The 17,412-nt window shown below is 41.0% G+C and overlaps 6 protein-coding genes across 7 annotated transcripts; 4 read left to right on the plus strand and 2 right to left on the minus strand.

Annotated features, from left to right (window-relative positions):
- The first annotated feature begins 355 nt into the window (after positions 1–355).
- On the plus strand, positions 356–2,844 carry LOC108604695 (exocyst complex component 5). Its single transcript, XM_017994252.1, has 6 exons — positions 356–447; positions 500–1,404; positions 1,460–2,047; positions 2,103–2,292; positions 2,353–2,670; positions 2,730–2,844. Exons 1-6 carry the CDS (start codon positions 415–417, stop codon positions 2,826–2,828), a joined length of 2,133 nt encoding a protein of 710 aa, XP_017849741.1. The 5' UTR covers positions 356–414; the 3' UTR covers positions 2,829–2,844.
- Positions 2,845–3,343: 499 nt separating this feature from the next.
- LOC108604696 (NPC intracellular cholesterol transporter 2) lies at positions 3,344–5,672 on the plus strand. 2 transcript variants are annotated; one of them, XM_017994254.1, is made up of 5 exons: positions 3,344–3,384; positions 3,462–3,665; positions 4,368–4,475; positions 5,271–5,440; positions 5,497–5,672. In XM_017994254.1, the coding sequence occupies exons 2-5, from the start codon at positions 3,521–3,523 to the stop codon at positions 5,584–5,586; spliced, it is 513 nt and encodes a 170-aa protein (XP_017849743.1). In that variant the 5' UTR covers positions 3,344–3,384; positions 3,462–3,520; the 3' UTR covers positions 5,587–5,672. The 2 variants fall into 2 exon arrangements, with proteins under 2 accessions (XP_017849743.1, XP_017849744.1); XM_017994255.1 differs by lacking the exon at positions 3,344–3,384 and having other exon boundaries at positions 3,510–3,665; positions 5,500–5,672.
- Positions 5,673–8,770: 3,098 nt separating this feature from the next.
- Positions 8,771–10,893, plus strand: LOC108604515 (anosmin-1). Its single transcript, XM_017994019.2, is given in 7 exon segments — positions 8,771–8,907; positions 8,910–9,153; positions 9,221–9,339; positions 9,393–9,604; positions 9,667–10,040; positions 10,176–10,242; positions 10,602–10,893. Coding segments are annotated over 7 exon segments (1,251 nt in total). The 5' UTR covers positions 8,771–8,861; the 3' UTR covers positions 10,791–10,893.
- A 22-nt stretch (positions 10,894–10,915) lies between these two features.
- On the minus strand, positions 10,916–12,340 carry LOC108604514 (serine--tRNA synthetase-like protein Slimp). Its single transcript, XM_017994018.1, has one exon. It carries the CDS (start codon positions 12,318–12,320, stop codon positions 10,926–10,928), a length of 1,395 nt encoding a protein of 464 aa, XP_017849507.1. The 5' UTR covers positions 12,321–12,340; the 3' UTR covers positions 10,916–10,925.
- Positions 12,341–12,663: 323 nt separating this feature from the next.
- LOC108602072 (mitogen-activated protein kinase p38a) lies at positions 12,664–14,157 on the minus strand. The gene is made up of 2 exons (XM_017990092.2): positions 14,052–14,157; positions 12,664–14,000 (listed from the first exon to the last, which is right to left on the minus strand). Exon 2 carries the CDS (start codon positions 13,879–13,881, stop codon positions 12,781–12,783), a length of 1,101 nt encoding a protein of 366 aa, XP_017845581.1. The 5' UTR covers positions 13,882–14,000; positions 14,052–14,157; the 3' UTR covers positions 12,664–12,780.
- A 213-nt stretch (positions 14,158–14,370) lies between these two features.
- LOC108601724 (4-coumarate--CoA ligase 1) lies at positions 14,371–17,229 on the plus strand. The gene is made up of 4 exons (XM_017989643.1): positions 14,371–14,608; positions 14,977–15,653; positions 15,712–15,871; positions 15,928–17,229. Exons 2-4 carry the CDS (start codon positions 14,983–14,985, stop codon positions 16,729–16,731), a joined length of 1,635 nt encoding a protein of 544 aa, XP_017845132.1. The 5' UTR covers positions 14,371–14,608; positions 14,977–14,982; the 3' UTR covers positions 16,732–17,229.
- The last annotated feature ends 183 nt before the right edge of the window (positions 17,230–17,412 follow it).

Raw genomic sequence — 17,412 nt, forward strand, 5'->3', positions numbered from 1 at the left:
TCGAAAAAAATTAAAAGATAGATAACTATTGTAAAATTTTAACTTGTTGGCACATTTGCAATGTGTTTTTGTCGTATAACAATTGTACAAAAGAATAAAAACTTTTTTGATATGATGCAAAGTGTAAATGAAAACAATTTGAACTCATATTGATTTTATAATAAACAATTAAACATGCAACGTATACAATAATTCTTCTTTCTTACTATTTGCAGCTATCAGTTCTTTGTGTTATGTAAGTGGCAAATAACGAATGGCGCTAAATTCAAATATGCGCAACAGTTGTGCCGCATTGCCAGCCCAAAAAGGTCAAACAGCTGTTGCAGCTGTTCGTGTGAATGACAATTAGGCAGAAGAAGCAGAGAACCGCAAACAGAAAACGCCTATTAGTAAAAACTAAATTATATATTTGCAATGTTGTCACAATATATGGAGGAATTTGAACAGGTGTGTATAAACAATAATATATATGTATTAATACTAATATGTAAATAACTAGGAGCCCTTTGAAGTGGGCGAGTTTATTGAGCGTCTGACCTGGCGCACCAACAATGAGTTGCAAAATAGCGAAGATTTCAATCCAGTGGCGCTGCATGACACATTCATACAAACAATCAAGGATCTGAAGATACTGCAGGAGAAACAACAGAGCAAGTGCGAGCGTCTAGAGGAATCGCTGCGACAGGAGAAGGAGTCCCATGCTAAGAAAATTGATAAGCTGCAAGAGCGCCACCAGGTGGCCATCGACTGCTTTAGCCAGTTGGATGAGAAAATCAATTCGGTAGCGGGAAAAATAATGCATCTTGGCGAGCAACTAGAAAATGTCAACACGCCACGTAGTCGCTCCGTAGAGGCGCAGAAATTACTTAGCTACATGGCAGAGTTTCTAATGGCCGGACCCGTTATTGTTAATGACATATTTTCAGACGCACAGCGTCTTCATGAAGCTGCTGATGTTATACAAAAATTGTATGCTATTTCGCAAGACTTGCCACCGGGAAAATTTGCCGAGTCCAAGCGCAAAATTGAAAAGAAATACGATGAGGTGGAGCGTCGTCTTATAGAAGAGTTCGCTACTGCACAAAAGAGCGAGGATATTGAGCGCATGAAGACTTTGGCACAAATACTATCACAATTCAAGGGTTATGCACAGTGTGTAGATGCTTATATAGAGCAGAGTCAAATGCAGCCGTACAGCGGCAAGGATATTTTTAATGGCATTGTACCCATGTGCAAGCATCATTATGAAATTATAAAAAAGGTGTTTGCGAATCCACAGCAGGTAATGTCCAAGTTTATACTGAACATCTATCAGCTTAAGCTGCATCAGTATGCTATGACTAAGCTGGATGACAAAAAAGATGAGGAAAAGTATCTGCGGACGCTCTATGAGCTTTATTCTCGGTAAGCATTAAGCCTGAATAGAAGTCTTAGTACTTATAACTCTTTCCGCGTTTAGCACCTTGAAGCTGTCTAGCGATCTTCAAGTTTACATGTCCACCATTGATGATGATCTGCTGCAGAAGCTCACACAACAGATTTTTATGAAAAATCTAAGCGGCTATTCTGACATGGAGATAAGATGTCTTACTGCCAAGTGCTCAACGGAGCTGGAGAAATTTTATTCTAGCAAAAAGCATCAGAAGACACAAACTACTAAAGGATTTCGACGTAATATGGAAGTGCTCATTGCTACCAGAGCCAATATTAATATAGCCGCAATAGAGGATTATGGCGGAGAGACCTTTCTGTCCGAAGAGCTGGCCATCAATATGTTGCAAGAGGCAAAAGCTTCGCTCAAGCGCTGCAGATTGCTGTCCACAGAGGCTGAGCTGCCAGGCAATGCCATTAAACTAAATGATATTTTGCTGCGTTTTCTAATGCATGAGCATGTTGACTATGCTTTGGAGCTGGGACTGCAGGCAGTGCCGATAGCCGAAGGCAAAGTCTTTCCGCAACTATATTTCTTTGACGTAGTGCAAAAAACAAACATTATTGTACATTTGTTGGACAAGTTGTGCAATACTTCGGTCATACCATGTGTTAGGTGAGTAATTTACATTCCAAACTTTAGTTATAAATATATTCTATTATATTTGCAGTAATACACCCAAATACTCGGATTATGTGTTTAAGAAGCGCATCTTAATGGAACAAATTGAAACCAAACTTGATCAGGGTCTGGATCGTTCAATAAGCGCTGTAATTAGCTGGGTTAAGGTCTATCTACAATATGAGCAGAAGAAAACCGACTACAAGCCCGAAACGGATGTGGATACCATTGCGTCAGCTGTAAGCTTATGAAATGTATATTTACCATTCATATACCTAAACAAATCTCTAATTGTGCAGGCTTGTTTACAAGTGGTGCAAAATCTACAGCCCGTCATAGTGCAGATTAAGAAGTGCGTGGATGGCGAGAATTTGCAAAATGTGCTGACTGAGTTTGGAACACGACTCCATCGTGTTATTTACGATCATTTGCAAACGATGCAATTTAATACAGCGGGCGCCATGTGCGCCATATGCGATGTGAACGAGTATCGCAAATGCATAAGAGAATTGGAATGTCCGCTGGTGACTCAGCTTTTTGATATACTCCATGCTCTATGCAATTTACTGCTGGTGAAACCACAAAATTTGCAAGAAGTATGCACAGGTGACACGCTGGTAAGTGGAGCTTAGTACATGCCTAGCCTTATGTCTATAAATCTCGTCTTCTCACTTAGAACTATCTGGACAAGTCGGTGGTGCGACAATTTATACAGCTGCGCACAGATTTTCGTATTATCAAAAGCACCAACTATCTAAAAGGGATCATCGAGTAGTATTGCTGAGTCACATTCCCATTAAAACTTTCCCACTCGCTTGGTGTCTATAAATCACAGCGTAAACATTATCAAATAACGTTAAACATAGTATTTAATTAGATGGCATTGTGTGTGATTCGATTTTCAATTAAACTCAAGTGGTTTACTTTTATCTATACATCAGTCAAAAAAACAAAAACAACGATTATGGATCTATATGTGTCACATCACAAATCACGGGGCAGACGTCACACTATTCAAAAATTCTTTGTATTGGTCGATCGAGTTTTATCAGCGAACAGCAATATACCAACGAAGCGCGTGTCTCCCTCCGCCACTGGTGTTCCGTTCTCAGTTAATAAATCAATGTTTATTGCTAGAATGTACACAAATTATTAGTGTATCCCCCCAGTGCTTAAGACTTTAATGCCGTCAAGAGTTTCTTGCTCGCAACTCTGCTTAGTATAGCAACGCGGTTCTGGCCAGTACTGATTGCTACTAGTTATACGGTAGCGGTTAGTTACCTGCCAGCCGTGAAACAAGTCGTATCGGGACTGAGTACAAGCCTCAAGTGGTCAGTGTTTATACATAAATAAAAATTAAAAACGAAAAGCAAACATTATCATTTGCCTTTGTTATTGTTTTAATCAGCAATTGCAAGTCAAAACATTGTGCTAATTTTACCAAGATCCAGCAGCATTGATTAGACCATGCGCAGCTTTTTTGTTTACTACCTGAAAATACTATGGCTAATTGCTTTAGCCCAACAATTGACCGGTAGTGCCATCAAAACTACCAGCGAGAAGGCTTATAAAAAGCTAATGTCATTGCGCTCTCTAGCATTTGAAGACTGCGGTAAGTGCTTAACTTGGTGCATTTCTATTATCAGCAAGGTATTAATTTCCCATTAAAATCAATGAATGTTAAGCTGCAAAGTCTCTTATATTAGATGGAAATATTTATTGTTTAAGCAAAGGCATTTCATTTATAATAATAGCTAAGCCCTGCAGGAATGCATAAGCTTAAGCTCCAAGAAATTTCTATCTTTGATATCATGTTTATTATATTAATTGTTTACAGTTAATTTCTTTAAGATTTGCTATCAATTCATATATTTAACACAAATCTTGGAAATCTTAATCCTTATCTTAAGGCGCTTGCTTTGGCTAACCTATTTCAATATCAATATCAATTTTTATAAGCATTATCTTTAGAGCTGCTTATAAAATTAATCAATGCCAATTATTATATATAATAAATCTGTTTCATTCGCAGAATGTCATATGCCATTGATAATAATATTTATAAATTTCAAAATGAACGAAAGCTATGATATCATCATGATATTTTAGTTGGAAATCACACATGTATACGAAAATTATATTGAAATAAATTGCAAAATGGTGGTTTTCAATAATTGCAGTCCCGTTTTCCAAAAACCACACGTACAGTTCTCTTAAAATTTCAATATTATATCAAAATATTCGTATTAGAAATGCATTTGATTTTGTTTATAGCTGTATATACTATATATAATTCATTTCTTGGGATTTTTAGGTTCTTTGTATAAAGTGAACTACCTGAACATTGACGGCTGCTCTAAAACGCCTTGTCCTATGGCTCGCAATTCGTCTGTTAAGGTTACGGTGCTCTTCGATGATAACGGTAAGTAAAAAGCGCTGATAAGGTTCTATGCATGCAAATTCTCTTGCAAATTTGTTTTCTTATTTTTTACTATGCCTGCAAAGCAGAAATCTGAGACTCACACATGCACACATACTATTCACATTTATTAGTTGTAGTACAAATATTGAGGAGGATCGTGTGAACCGCAAGATCTTTTGCGACAACAGCAATAAATGTTTAGTACAACAAGTAATAAAAATAATTGGTCAATGCAGGGTGTAAATCAAAATAATACCTGCAATTCCAAATTATACGACAACAATGATGATAAGGCCGTAGTACAAGTAAATAATCATAAAATTTCTCTATATATAGCTCTAATATACCGATATGCAGATTATTGAACTACTGATCGCTAAGCAATGCAGTTTAGATTAGCAGCTGTTGTTGCCAAAGCGATTGTCAAAGTTATCTTGCTAATTTTCCTATGTACAGTGGACAGTCGAAAGAGCGAATTGTTTTAATCTTATAAATCTGCAAAATTGGAATTTGTTTGTTGCTCAAAATATTACGCATACGTTTGTAAAATGCTCATACGTTCGTTAAATAGATAAGGGTCTATTAATTGAGAAGTTATGATCAAAGTCATGTAAGTTCTAAAATAAGTATTACCTATCGATCACTGTAGACCAAAATAAGACTCAACAATACTCAGCAACAATTTTAGAACGTAAACAGTGCTGCATCTAAACAACTTGGCCAATCATATGTTTACACATTTGAATGAATTTTAAGTAGACTCATTTATGATTTGATTAATTTGTTGAACTGCAGGCAATGGCGTTAGCTTTCTGAAGCACGAAGTGAGCTGGTTGTTTACCTATTCTACAAAGGCGGCGGTTATCACGCCCGATCCATGTGACGGGGATCATCATTGCCTTGTGAGCTTAGCCGAGGGCAAGAGCTATTGGGCCAACATATTTGTGACTCCCACACTGCCTATTGTAAGTTAAAAGACTAAAATGACTTAAAATAAATATTAAATTCGTTGCCTTTTTAGCAGATGAGAGGCAACATGAAATGGGAGGGGCTAAGCGAAACCAAGCAAACTTTGATATGCTTTGAGGTGCCTGTTGTTATCACACTTTAAACTCGCTTACTATATACAATAGTATCTGCTCTCTTTATCTCTTTCTCTATGCTTATTTATCATATGTAAAAATAAAGTAATTGGTGCATGCAAAAACAAAAGCAAACAACAATAAATGCCAAATCATTAGTGGGCCAACTGATTGCATATGTGTGCGTCCTTAACAAATACAGGAGGGCGACGTCAGCCAAGGAGCGCACACACACACACGCTCGACATACACTTGGGAGCATATGCATAAATAATGCGATCGCATTTTGAGAGTAAGCAGGAGAAACGTAACAAGTGGAGCACGAGCATCGCTTTGCTTTGTGGGGAAGCCGAATGGGCGGCTGAACGCGAGAGAGCGTTCGGTTCTTTCAGCATCCAGATGCAATTGGCTGTTCGTTTCGTTCGGCCGACGGGCGCTGGCACCGATTTTCAATATCATAAAAATAAAACTTGAAAACGTAAAGCAGTCAGTCTGTCTGAGTCGGTGCAACGTGACGGGTCGCATGAACAGCAGAGCAGCAGCCAGAGCTAAGCATAGCGTAGCGTTGACCGGCGTCTAAATTAAATAATATTCCGCGCGCCGCAAAGATCGTTTGTGAATAGTGGTCCAGTGTTAGTTCCTAGTTCCGTTCAGGGTGGTGCAGCTGCCCCCAGCAACAGTGCCCTTTAACGCCGCTGCCTTTTGCCTCAAAGTGTAAGTAAAAAAAAAAGCAAAACTAAAACTAAAACGAAATTCAACGGCAAAGAAAATAAAATATAAAATGTTTGACTCTCGGGCTCGGTTCGTTTGCTTGGCATTTGCGCAATTTGGTCGGCGTAAAATGAGACTGCCTTCGTGCTAATTGCGGCAAGCATGTGGGCCGGCGAGCTGGGGATGCGTTGGTGACATGCAACGAACAGCCAACAACAATAACAACAACAACAACAACAACACTTATAAAGCGGTACGGCTCTGTGTCCGTTGTTGTGTTCAGTTGCGTTGTGCGTTGACTTTGTGCCCAGAGGCAGAGTCGTCATCAGCATACCCTTTGCATTGGGAGTAATATGGCACCATTATTTTGTATTCAAAGCGCCGAGCATAAACCTTGCTAGTGACATCAACATTCAAAGTTTAGAATTCGAAACCCTCTCGCTCACTCTCTCTCGCTCTCTTATTTTTGCTGCTGTCAGTCAACTCAGCTGACCAGCCATTTCAACTACAAATGAACAATAGATAATTATACTTTTCAACAAGTTTCACATTTCTCAAGACATTGTTTTGGGAACATTTACAAAAGCTAAACAGAAGCTACCTGGTAGCGAAATAGTTCAAATTTTTATAATGTAAATGCTTTGCTTATTGATATTTTCTTTTGTAAGCTGAAAGTTTTCCTGCTTTCTCATGGGCGATCCTGGAATTGGAATATTCTTCATTCAAATAATGCCCAGACTAAGTGTTTGCATATAATTATATTTATTCAAAATTCAAATAGTTGCTTCTAAAAATCTCCATCTCCATAGAGCATCAGCGATTCGCATCATTAAAGGGTCTCGTGTGATTTGCCATCACCTCCCCATTTGGTAGTTTGGCTTTGCTCCTCTTTTGCGTTTACTTAAACGTAAACACTTTTTATGAACTACTACTGCCTACTGCCACTGCACTTGAGAAGCAGCAACAATGCGATGACGTTGCTGTTGCTGCTGCTGTTGTTGCTGTTGTTGCTGTTGTTGTTGTTGCTGCGGCTGTTGGTCAAAGTGTTAAACGATTTGCATCGTATTACACACACAGTTGTTGATGCTTCGCTGCCTGGCCATTGTCGCCAGAAGCTCGGTCCGCAGTCGCTGTCTCAGCTGCAGTCGCAGTTGGCGTCGCAGTCGAAGCTATTGTGCTAAGCCTTAAAGGGAGCATAAGAAGCTACAGCAGAGCAACTACCACCAACGATTTATCATAGCAGCAACAGCCGCAGCAGCAGCAGCAGCAACAGCAGCGTTGACGTTGACTTCAGCGTCACGAAATCGATCCGGATCTCTTAGCTTTGTGTATGTATGTGTGTGTGTGTGCTCTGCTTTGTGTGCGCAGCATAAAAAGTAATTTTGAATTTTTGAATCGTTAAAAGCAATTAATTGCCACTACGCAGCGGCAGCCAGCATGGCAGACAGTCAGTCCACTCCACTGCACTTCACTCCACTCCGGTTCCAGTTCAGTCCTGGCTCTCGCTATGCCTGGGAACAACGACTGCGCTGCCAGCTTTAGTGCCCAATTTTGTTGCAAATTTGTGCGTTCCGCGGAACTTGATGCATTTCATCTTGTTGTCATCAGAGTTTTCTCGTTCTTGCCGCCGATCGTCGCACATTCATTTGTCGCGTTAATGTGCCTCAGTTAGGCTGCGAGCGCGCACCCGACGTTGTCTTCACCTCCTGTTCACTCTGCCCCCAGAGTGTCTGTATCTGTATCTTCTTGGCATGTGCGGCATCTGCTGCTGCCGTCGCTGCTGCTGCTGATGTTGCAGCTGCATGTGGTGACATCCACACAAACACACACACAGGCGCACACGCACTCAACATACAACTTGAGTTTTGTTGTTGCTGCTGCTGCAGCGCCTATAGCTATAAAACATTAGAGCTTCCCATTTGCGTGCGGAGCTAGAAATTGTGACTGAACTTCAGCTTCAAGGGCAGCTAATATGCTTTGGCATATAGTGTATACACATATGTGTGCTGTGCTGAGTGTGGCAAGCAGTTTGTCTAGCTGTGGCATGCAGCATGATGCGCGCTTTGAAGTCCTGTCAAGCATTCATGTGTTTTTTTGAATTTTCATTGCTGCGTCGCTGTGGCAAATGCAAAGAATGATTAGTTAGTTGGTCAAAAGCGAAATGGCTAAAAACCGGTTCGCCGCAATCCTTCAACATAATCAGCATACAGAGACATACATATGTTGTTAATTATAAATGCTTAAGAGAGAGACAGCAGCAGCAGCAGCAGCTTAAGTCGCTAGATAAACATATTCATTGCAGATTCCTAAGCCTCAACGTTGAGCATGTTGTCGCTGGCGTTGACGCTGCTGCTCGCCTCGCTGGCAGCAGCAACCCTTACAATGCGTCAGCGCGACAGCAGCGATATTAAGGATAAAATCTTGGAGCTTCAATGCCTGGCACGCTGTGAATCCGCGGCGCATTGGCAACGTTGCCTCGATCAGTGTCAACTCGAACTGCTGCGTGCTCCACGCGCCGGCAGCTGTCCAAGCAGCGCTGCTAGCGCGCGCCAGACAGCGCATCTTTCTTGCCTGGACAACTGTGCTTACGATCATGACTGCAGCGAGGTGTACAAGTGCTGCGCATCCAGCTGCGGACCCGTATGCCTGGAACCCGTGGGCTTGCGCAACAACAGCCTGTTGCCCACCATACCAAAGATCTTGGCCTACAAGCTGCCGCGCAGCCACAAGGTGGAGTTGACTATTGAGTCCTCGCTGCTGCCGTATTATTTTCATGTCGAGGTGCGCTCACACATTGGACGTTTGTTTTCGGCACGCAAGCTGGGCATGTGGCAGCCACAGCGCGTGGAGAAGATTCTGGAGACGACCAGCAGTCGCAGCAAATTGTAGGTACTTCCACTGCATAAGCTAAAACAAACAGCGCGCATCTCATAGTCCATAACCATTCCACAGCATGGATATATTCTTCAACATACGTCCAGGTCGCTGGTACCAGGTGCGAGTGGCAGCTGTTAATGCTTATGGCTTTCGTGGCTACTCGCAGCCCTCACGTCCATTCACTTTAGCTACCAGTAAGTTAACTTTATATGCACAACAAACTATTAACTATTAAACGTTTCTATAGATCCCAAGCCACCTAAAGCGCCCAACGATCTGAAAGTCATTGCCAAGCATTATGATGGACGTCGCTATATGAGCGTGCGCTTGGTCTGGTGTCCATCCAAATCGAATTTACCCGTGGAGAAATACAAAATCATTTGGTCGCTCTACATAGGCAATAAGGAGCCCTTGAGCAAGGAAGCTACCATCTTTACAGAGAAGGCATATGTTAAGGACGTAAGCCACTTTATTTAGTTATTAATTTATAATTTAGTATATTTTCTTTTATGTTTTTATAGACGCATCAATTCGAGATTAATAAACTGCTGGCCAACTCTTCCTACTACATTCAAGTGCAGGCCATGTCAATAAGCGGAGCACGTCGTCTAAAGTCGGACAAGAAGGCGCTGCTATTCAATACAACGCTGCAACCTATGGAGCCGCAAGCGCCACTCGAGTGTGGCACGCATAGCTACAGGCATAGACACCATCAACATGCCAGCAGCAGCATCAGCCTGGAGTTGAGTTCCACGCCAACAATAAACACCAATGAACTGGCGGGCAGCGTGGAGTTGGCAGTTGGCAGCAGAGCGAACTATGAAGTACGTTTCCGTTTAAACCGGAAATTTGGCATGATTGTGCAAATTTTGGGATTTCAGCCACACAAGGAGAAGTAAGTGATATACCCTGCCCGCCACCCAACCAAATCGTTTCTAATAAACAAGTGTTATGCATGTCTAAACAAATTGCTCAATCACACAAAAAAAAAAAACATATTAAGCAAGCAATTATTTAATAATTATTGCAGAGTGTACGAACTGTGCCCCCAAGAAACGAATTGTGAGCAGCGCGAATTCAGCGCCATTCGTGTGAAAGTGAGTACAAAAACAACAATAATAATAACAATCAAACCATTAATAACAACAAATGTTTGCCACGAGCTCAAATCGTGCCGGTCAACTAATTAAAAATCTTTTTCATTTCTTACTCATTTATTTATTTTGCTTTTGTTTTTGCCCCGATTTGAGTTTCGGATTCTCAATGGCAAACCATTTGATTGCCCGCATTTGACACGAGAAACACGTTTACCAACTTACTTCAACTGCTGCGCAAATAAAATGGTTTTCCTACTAACTTATAGCTTGGCGACTAATTTATTGCTATAAAAATATGTTCCACAGAACTATAGTTTAAAGTTCTATAATTTTAAATCAAACTCTTAATTTCTTTGCAGAAGGATTCATTAGAGTTTAGCAAATTAAAATATAATACAACTTACATGCTGAAGGCGTTGCATCCGGAGCACAATTCCGTGCTGGCTGACAATGACCAGGACAACAATAAGCCATTTGTATTTACCACGCCCAAGTGCGAAAGCTTTCGCAAGCGTTTTCCCAAAATGCAAATCAAGTGCAGCGATTGATGCACTGCACTTGTAACTCACAGAACTTGAGATTATAACTTACTAGCTTGTAAATAATTGTATTTACCAACTTGATTTTTTACATATTGTTAACTTTAAGCATAACAACATTAAATGTTGCGCTTGTCACGCATTTTATTTAAACAAATCCTTAAACTCTTGTATATCCTGCGCCAGTTGGCTTTGACTAGATTGCGGCGCCTGTGGCAAGCCCAATAATTTGCATTTGTCCAGCGGCACATTATGTTCGATTAAGGCTGCAATAAGTCGAGTAGTATATAGTACAGGTCCGCCTACCAAGTGCAGAAAGTCGTAATGCTTATCGCGTCTGGCGCTGAAGAGAATACGCTTGGATACAAAGTCGCTATAGTTGCTAATGCGTCCCACGCAGACATAACGCTGGAGTGAAGGCGCATAGACCTCGATGCTGGCACGTAAGCTTTCAGCAGGCGTAAGACTGTGCGCAGGCGCGTAAACAATGCGGAAGGGCACATCCAATGCTTTGTAGAAGTCTGTGGCTAAATGTAGGATCAGCTGCAGTTCTTCATCCGCTTCCTCAGGCTTAAGTGTGGCCACAAAACTCTGCACTGCATTCGTTTGTGTGGCTGTGTAGAGACTGGGAGTGGGTCCGTTGAGCTCAGCTTCCGCACGATTGTAGCTGCGACCGCAACAGACGTAGCGTAGCGGCAGCACGGAAGGATAAACGCATAGCTTGGTCATGGCGCCCAGATAACTTTCAAAGGCAGCGCCGCCTGTGAGATACGCAGTATTTAGTTTATTCTGCAGCTGCTCCTCGCATACTAGCTGATAGTGATCCATGGGTGTGGCATTAGCTTCCAGCAGCACACAACGCACAAAGTCCGGATTGGAGGTCTGCACAAAGTCACCCTGGTTAACAAAATAAGCTGCCAGCGCTTGCATAGCTTGTATATCAAAGTGCGCTGCTTGCTTCATCATGTAGTACCGATTGTTGTCCATAAATTGCACCATCTCAGTACACTCCAAGTGCGAAGACGCCTCTTTCTCAGCGTTGGGCAATGTACGGCGATAGATAAGCTGTTCCTGCTGCCCAACAGGACAGTCTGCATGCAAGGCATTTGGCAAATGCAAAAAGTCATGTATAAAGTCATCCTCAATCGGGTAGAGCTTCTGCTTGAGTGTCTTCACATCATTGCGCAACGCTTTACCGCGCTCTTTTAGCGCTTCCAGCTCTGTTGCAGCTGCGCCGGATTTTGTCAATGATTTCAGTTGCTTGGTAAGCGCATCACGCTCCTGGTCGAGCCGCTGTAGTTGCTCGTGATGTGTCTGATAAAGTTGAAACTTGCGAAGCAATGTTTCCAAATTAATATTCAATCCTCTACTCTGTATACTCTGCTCCAAAGCCGGCTGGTCACGAAACGTCCCGGCAAAGTCCAGATATGGCTGCAGAGTCACATAGTTTTCATTTGCCTTATCTCCCGTAATATATAATGCCGATATATGTCGCCTTAGAGAGCGGCTTTTATTTAAAACATGCCGAAGCTTCAACATTTTAAGGTTTGTTGTTTTCGCCAACATCAACTACCAGCTGTTAACCAGGGCTGTTGAAATTCCAAAGCTATATATCGTACGCAGGTTAAGAGGTATCGAATAATTATCGATCATAAGACCATAAAACCGCGTATTTCAAAGTAACTAATTGTATACTATTTTCGAAACGAACTATTTCATTATCTAGCAGATCTTAATTTTTAACTTATATGTTATTTAAATTTGTGCTTTCACAAAAAAATTAATTGCTAATCATTAAAACATTTTGTTACAACAACATAAAACTGTGTTGTATCTTAGACTGACTATATATTTAATTTACTGTCAATAAAAAGAATGAAACTGAAAGTTCAATGTGTTTTTAATAACAGCATAAAAGTAAAACATGTACAGCCCCAATAATAATAATAATAGATTAAGGGGCAAACGGATAGAGTCAAATTAAAATTATTTACAATTCTTAATTAATTCCTTCCAAAACTTGAGCAAAACTCGGTGGGGCATTAAAGTTAATGACTGCCTTATAAATGAGCTCTTTCCACTGCTCCAAGGTTAAATTCATGTCTTCAAAGCTTTGATCATATAAAGGCGACGTACGTTCATCGCTAGGATCTGCATACTTTTGCAAATACGGATGGGCTAAGGCCTGCTCGGCTGTTATGCGCTTGTCAGCGTCGAGTTCCAGCATCTTTTCCAGCAGATCTATAGCCAATGGATTCGCGTTTGCAAAGACATCCTTAAAGCTACGACCCTGCGAAGGAGGCAATGATTGTAAGTAGTTGCGTGCATTTTCCGAAGTTATTTTGCTTAAAAATTCAGCTGATGGAGAGCCCAGCATTTCCATAATTAGGTTCAGCTGATGTATGTGATCCGTGCCTGGAAAAAGTGTCTTAAGTGTCATCAGCTCAGCCATGATACAGCCCACAGACCAAATATCGACAGTCTGTGTGTAATGCATCCAATTGAGCATTATTTCAGGTGCACGATACCAACGAGTGGCCACATAGCCCGTCATCTCATTTTCCGTGGGGCGTGCCAAGCCGAAGTCCAGAATGCGCAGTTCACAGTCCTCGTTGACGGCAATGTTGCAGGGCTTAAGATCCCGGTGGATAACGCCAGCGCTGTGAATATACTTCAAGCCACGTAGTATTTGATAGACCAAAAACTGTACATGATCATCGGACAAGGATTGCATTTTAATAATATTGTTGAGGTCCGCATCCATCAAGTGTGTCACCAGATAGACATGCTCAAAGTTCTCAAGCGTTGTCTGCTCTGGGTTTGGGTGGAACACATCCAGCAAACCTATTACATTTTCATGATCCATGTGCTTAAGCAGCAATAGCTCCCGATAAGTGCGTTTCGCATGTACAGTTGATTGAAAAGGGCGTGATAGCTTTTTAATTGCTACAAATTTGTTTGTGCCACGAACTCTGGCCTTGCACACTTGACCGTATGCGCCAGAGCCAACTGCTTGCAGCTTTTCGTAGATCTCTGGCACCTCCCATTCCGTACGATTGATCTCCAATTTATAATACTTCTGCTTATGACGCGCCGTCATGATTAACTGTTGAAAGTAACAAAGTAAACACTCCCCAATACCAACAGAAAGCTAGCTGATTAAGTATATCTTTATCTTGGAATTCCAGTCAACGCAAAATCGACAGCAACGGCCAAACACTGAAAGCATTATTTTTATGTATTGTGTTTATATTTATAACTATTACATACTTGGCCGAATTGCTGATGCGCTACAATTTCTAGTTGATGCATAAGCTGAAGTTTCCAAAGAATAAGTGGCAGAATATAATTAGATTAATTATATTAAATTCGTTTATTCCTTTTTATTATCTGAAGATCATTAGTTTACCCCTATTTTAAGATCAGCGTAAAGAAACTTTTGTGTTATTGTTTTGAACGTTACTGTGCTGGATGACATCGTGTTGGAAGGCGTTGCCAATTTGAAATGTGAAAACAGCTGATATAATGTAAACATGAAACTATTGCTGTTACAACAAATATATCGTAGCTCGCTCAGTTATAGTCGCGCTCTCAAGCACAAAATTCGCAAATTGCACTAAAATACTGAACTAAACCGTATCACTAACGCGCTTGCGCGCTCTACGCAGTGCTTATCAACTAATTTAATCTAATCGCGCCAGTGTTAAAACAGTCCACCGGGATCTATAATTTTGCGCCCCCAATCAAGAACAGTTGTTTGTAAACGCCTTACGCGAACAGTGTGTGGTCAAAAGTTCTGCTGTATTCTTGTATGGTATAAATAATAAGTAAGTTGATAAAATCAAAGAACTTTTACCTTTGAAACGTGGAGATAAGTAACGTAAAGTGGCTTGGCAAGCATAAATAATAATAATCAAACCAATTAAGATTTGCGGTCATGTCATCTGTGAGACGAAATGTTGCCGAAACTGACCTTTGGAATGAATCGCAATTTTTAAATATTTATTTATGCATATTTGCTTTCCACAGTTAGCAACGTTTCTACTTCGATTTGCCTAAACCAACAGTAATACATGCTCCTCGATAAGATTAGCCGGAGGTTCAAAGAGTATTTTAGGCAATAACTTCAAGTGGTGTGTTGCTAAAGGTTGAGGGTAGCTTACAATAAAAAACCACCCTCTGCTTGTACTTGCAGCTTACAATGACATCAACATTGCTACCCGGTAACATTGTTTACGGCGGTCCCATCACCGCGCATGAGGCCCAGGACTACCGTTCATTGGGTCAATATGTTTTGGACAAGTACAAGAGCTTTGGTGACCAAGTCGTTATGATTGATGCAGTCACGGGTGTGGAATACACTGCAAAGTATTTGTACGAGTCTACTGTAAGAATGGCGCACATACTTCAGAAGCTTGGTGTCAAGCACAACGATGTGGTGGGTCTGTCCAGCGAGAATAATATTAGCTTTGCTATAGCAATGTTTGCTGGCTTTGCTGTGGGTGCTACTGTTGCACCTTTGAATGTAACTTACTCTGACCGCGAGGTGGACCATGCTATAAACCTATCACATCCTAAAATCATATTCGCCTCAAAGATGACAGTGGACCTGGTAGCTAAGGTAGCGAAAAGGAATAAGTTTGTCAAGGGCATTATTGCGCTTAGTGGGTCATCCAAAAACCATCCCAATGTGTATTCCTTTACGGAGTTGATGAGCAATGACAAATTTAAGACACCAGCTGACTTTACATCGCCATTAGCTAACAAAATTGAGGATGTGGCCTTGATTGTTTGCTCCTCTGGTACTACTGGTCTTCCGAAAGGCGTTCAACTGACGCAGTTCAATCTACTGGCCACACTCGACTCGCAAATGTAAGGTTTCTATAAGTTATTTTTGTTGAATGTTGGTTTACTATATTTTGCTTTATAGTCAACCCACAATGATGCCGTTGAACGAGATTACTCTGCTGACAGTTATACCATGGTTCCATGCGTTTGGCTGCTTGACGCTCATCACATGTGCCTGCATGGGCACACGTTTGGTTTACTTGCCCAAGTTCGAGGAAAACCTGTTTCTGGGAGCCATTGAGGTAAGTGCAAATACAATAAATTTAATAGTTCCTTACCCAACATCTATTGCTTTTAGAAATACCGCGTGATGATGGCATTCATGGTGCCACCACTTATGGTGTTCCTAGCCAAGCATCCCATTGTGGACAAGTACGATTTGTCATCACTGATGGTTTTGCTTTGTGGTGCAGCGCCACTTAGTCGTGAAACTGAAGATCAGATCAAGGAACGCATTGGTGTGCCATTCATACGCCAGGGCTATGGATTAAGCGAGTCTACTTTGAGTGTGCTGGTGCAGAATGACGAGTTCTGCAAGCCAGGCAGCGTCGGCGTTCTGAAAGTTGGCATCTCTTGCAAGGTTGTTGATCCGGATACGGGCAAGATATTGGGCAAGAATGAGCGAGGTGAACTTTGTTTCAAGGGCGATGGCATAATGAAAGGCTATATTGGCGATACACAGTCTACACAGACTGCTATTAAGGATGGCTGGCTGCACACTGGGGACATTGGATATTTTGATGACGACTTCGAGTTCTTTATTGTGGATCGCATCAAGGAGCTCATTAAATACAAGGGCTTCCAAGTGCCACCCGCAGAGATTGAGGCACTCTTGTTAACACATGACGACATAAAGGATGTGGCCGTTATAGGCAGGCCGGATGAAGAGGCGGGTGAATTGCCAATGGCGTTTGTGGTTAAGCAGGCCAAGGTGCAGTTAACAGAAGAGGATGTCATCAAGTTTGTTCACGAGCGTGCTTCTCCAGCCAAGCGTCTTCGTGGTGGCGTCATTTTCGTAGACGAAATACCCAAGAATCCAAGTGGCAAAATCTTACGTCGCATTTTACGCGACATGCTAAAGAAACCCAAGTCCAAATTGTAATTGCATTCCGCATTAACAATTCAGTTAATTATTTTGTATACTTAAATACCAAACCTCGTGCCACGCATAGAGACAGGCAGAGTCTAAGAAAATGCAATTGTACAAAAATATGTTTATACATACGCTTTATTATTGCAAAACTTTGTTCTTATCATTTCATTGTTTTATAAACTACCAACTGGTTGAATTGTGTTTTAGATATACGCCTAAGTGGTTTTATTTCTATTCAAAGTATTTCCTTGTTTTTAAGTCTAAATAAAAGCTATATCCATACAGCTGTTGCTTACCGTTTGGTTTGTATGACATTATGCAGGCTATAGCTAATGTCTGGATCTTATATGTTAGTTAGAATTGCCGTCTGTCTGAACTAACAATAACAAGTTACTTATATAAACAACTACATACTTGTACAATATATAAGTAAGTACAATCTCAACTGTTACGAGTATAACAAACATTCGTATAATTTTCTTATGCTTTGGCTTCATATTGTTTCAGTTTCGCTTGCTTTCACGTCTATATAAAAGTATGTAATATGAATATATATTTTTTTTAAATATTTAACTACATGCTTGTGTTTTGTAAATAACATTTGGAAAAAGGTTTAGGTTTACTATCTCTCTCACACTGGTTTTGTTTTTCTTATTGGAGGCGCTGAAACTGCATATATGTATGTATATT

Source organism: Drosophila busckii, chromosome 3R (assembly GCF_011750605.1).
Source record: "Drosophila busckii strain San Diego stock center, stock number 13000-0081.31 chromosome 3R, ASM1175060v1, whole genome shotgun sequence".
Taxonomy (NCBI): Eukaryota; Metazoa; Arthropoda; class Insecta; order Diptera; family Drosophilidae; genus Drosophila; species Drosophila busckii.

What these genes read in the sequence shown, in the direction of transcription:
- LOC108604514 (XM_017994018.1), bottom strand. Translation starts at nt 12,320, where the DNA reads ATGTTGAAGCTTCGGCATGTTTTAAATAAAAGCCGCTCTCTAAGGCGA.
- LOC108601724 (XM_017989643.1), top strand. Translation starts at nt 14,983, where the DNA reads ATGACATCAACATTGCTACCCGGTAACATTGTTTACGGCGGTCCCATC. An exon ending in GCCACACTCGACTCGCAAAT is followed by an intron (nt 15,654 to 15,711) that starts GTAAGGTTTCTA and finishes TTTGCTTTATAG; the next exon opens with TCAACCCACAATGATGCCGT. An exon ending in TGTTTCTGGGAGCCATTGAG is followed by an intron (nt 15,872 to 15,927) that starts GTAAGTGCAAAT and finishes TATTGCTTTTAG; the next exon opens with AAATACCGCGTGATGATGGC.
- LOC108602072 (XM_017990092.2), bottom strand. Translation starts at nt 13,881, where the DNA reads ATGACGGCGCGTCATAAGCAGAAGTATTATAAATTGGAGATCAATCGT.
- LOC108604695 (XM_017994252.1), top strand. Translation starts at nt 415, where the DNA reads ATGTTGTCACAATATATGGAGGAATTTGAACAG. An exon ending in CTCTATGAGCTTTATTCTCG is followed by an intron (nt 1,405 to 1,459) that starts GTAAGCATTAAG and finishes TTCCGCGTTTAG; the next exon opens with CACCTTGAAGCTGTCTAGCG. An exon ending in TATGCACAGGTGACACGCTG is followed by an intron (nt 2,671 to 2,729) that starts GTAAGTGGAGCT and finishes CTTCTCACTTAG; the next exon opens with AACTATCTGGACAAGTCGGT.
- LOC108604696 (XM_017994254.1), top strand. Translation starts at nt 3,521, where the DNA reads ATGCGCAGCTTTTTTGTTTACTACCTGAAAATACTATGGCTAATTGCT. An exon ending in TCTAGCATTTGAAGACTGCG is followed by an intron (nt 3,666 to 4,367) that starts GTAAGTGCTTAA and finishes TGGGATTTTTAG; the next exon opens with GTTCTTTGTATAAAGTGAAC. An exon ending in TGACTCCCACACTGCCTATT is followed by an intron (nt 5,441 to 5,496) that starts GTAAGTTAAAAG and finishes TTGCCTTTTTAG; the next exon opens with CAGATGAGAGGCAACATGAA.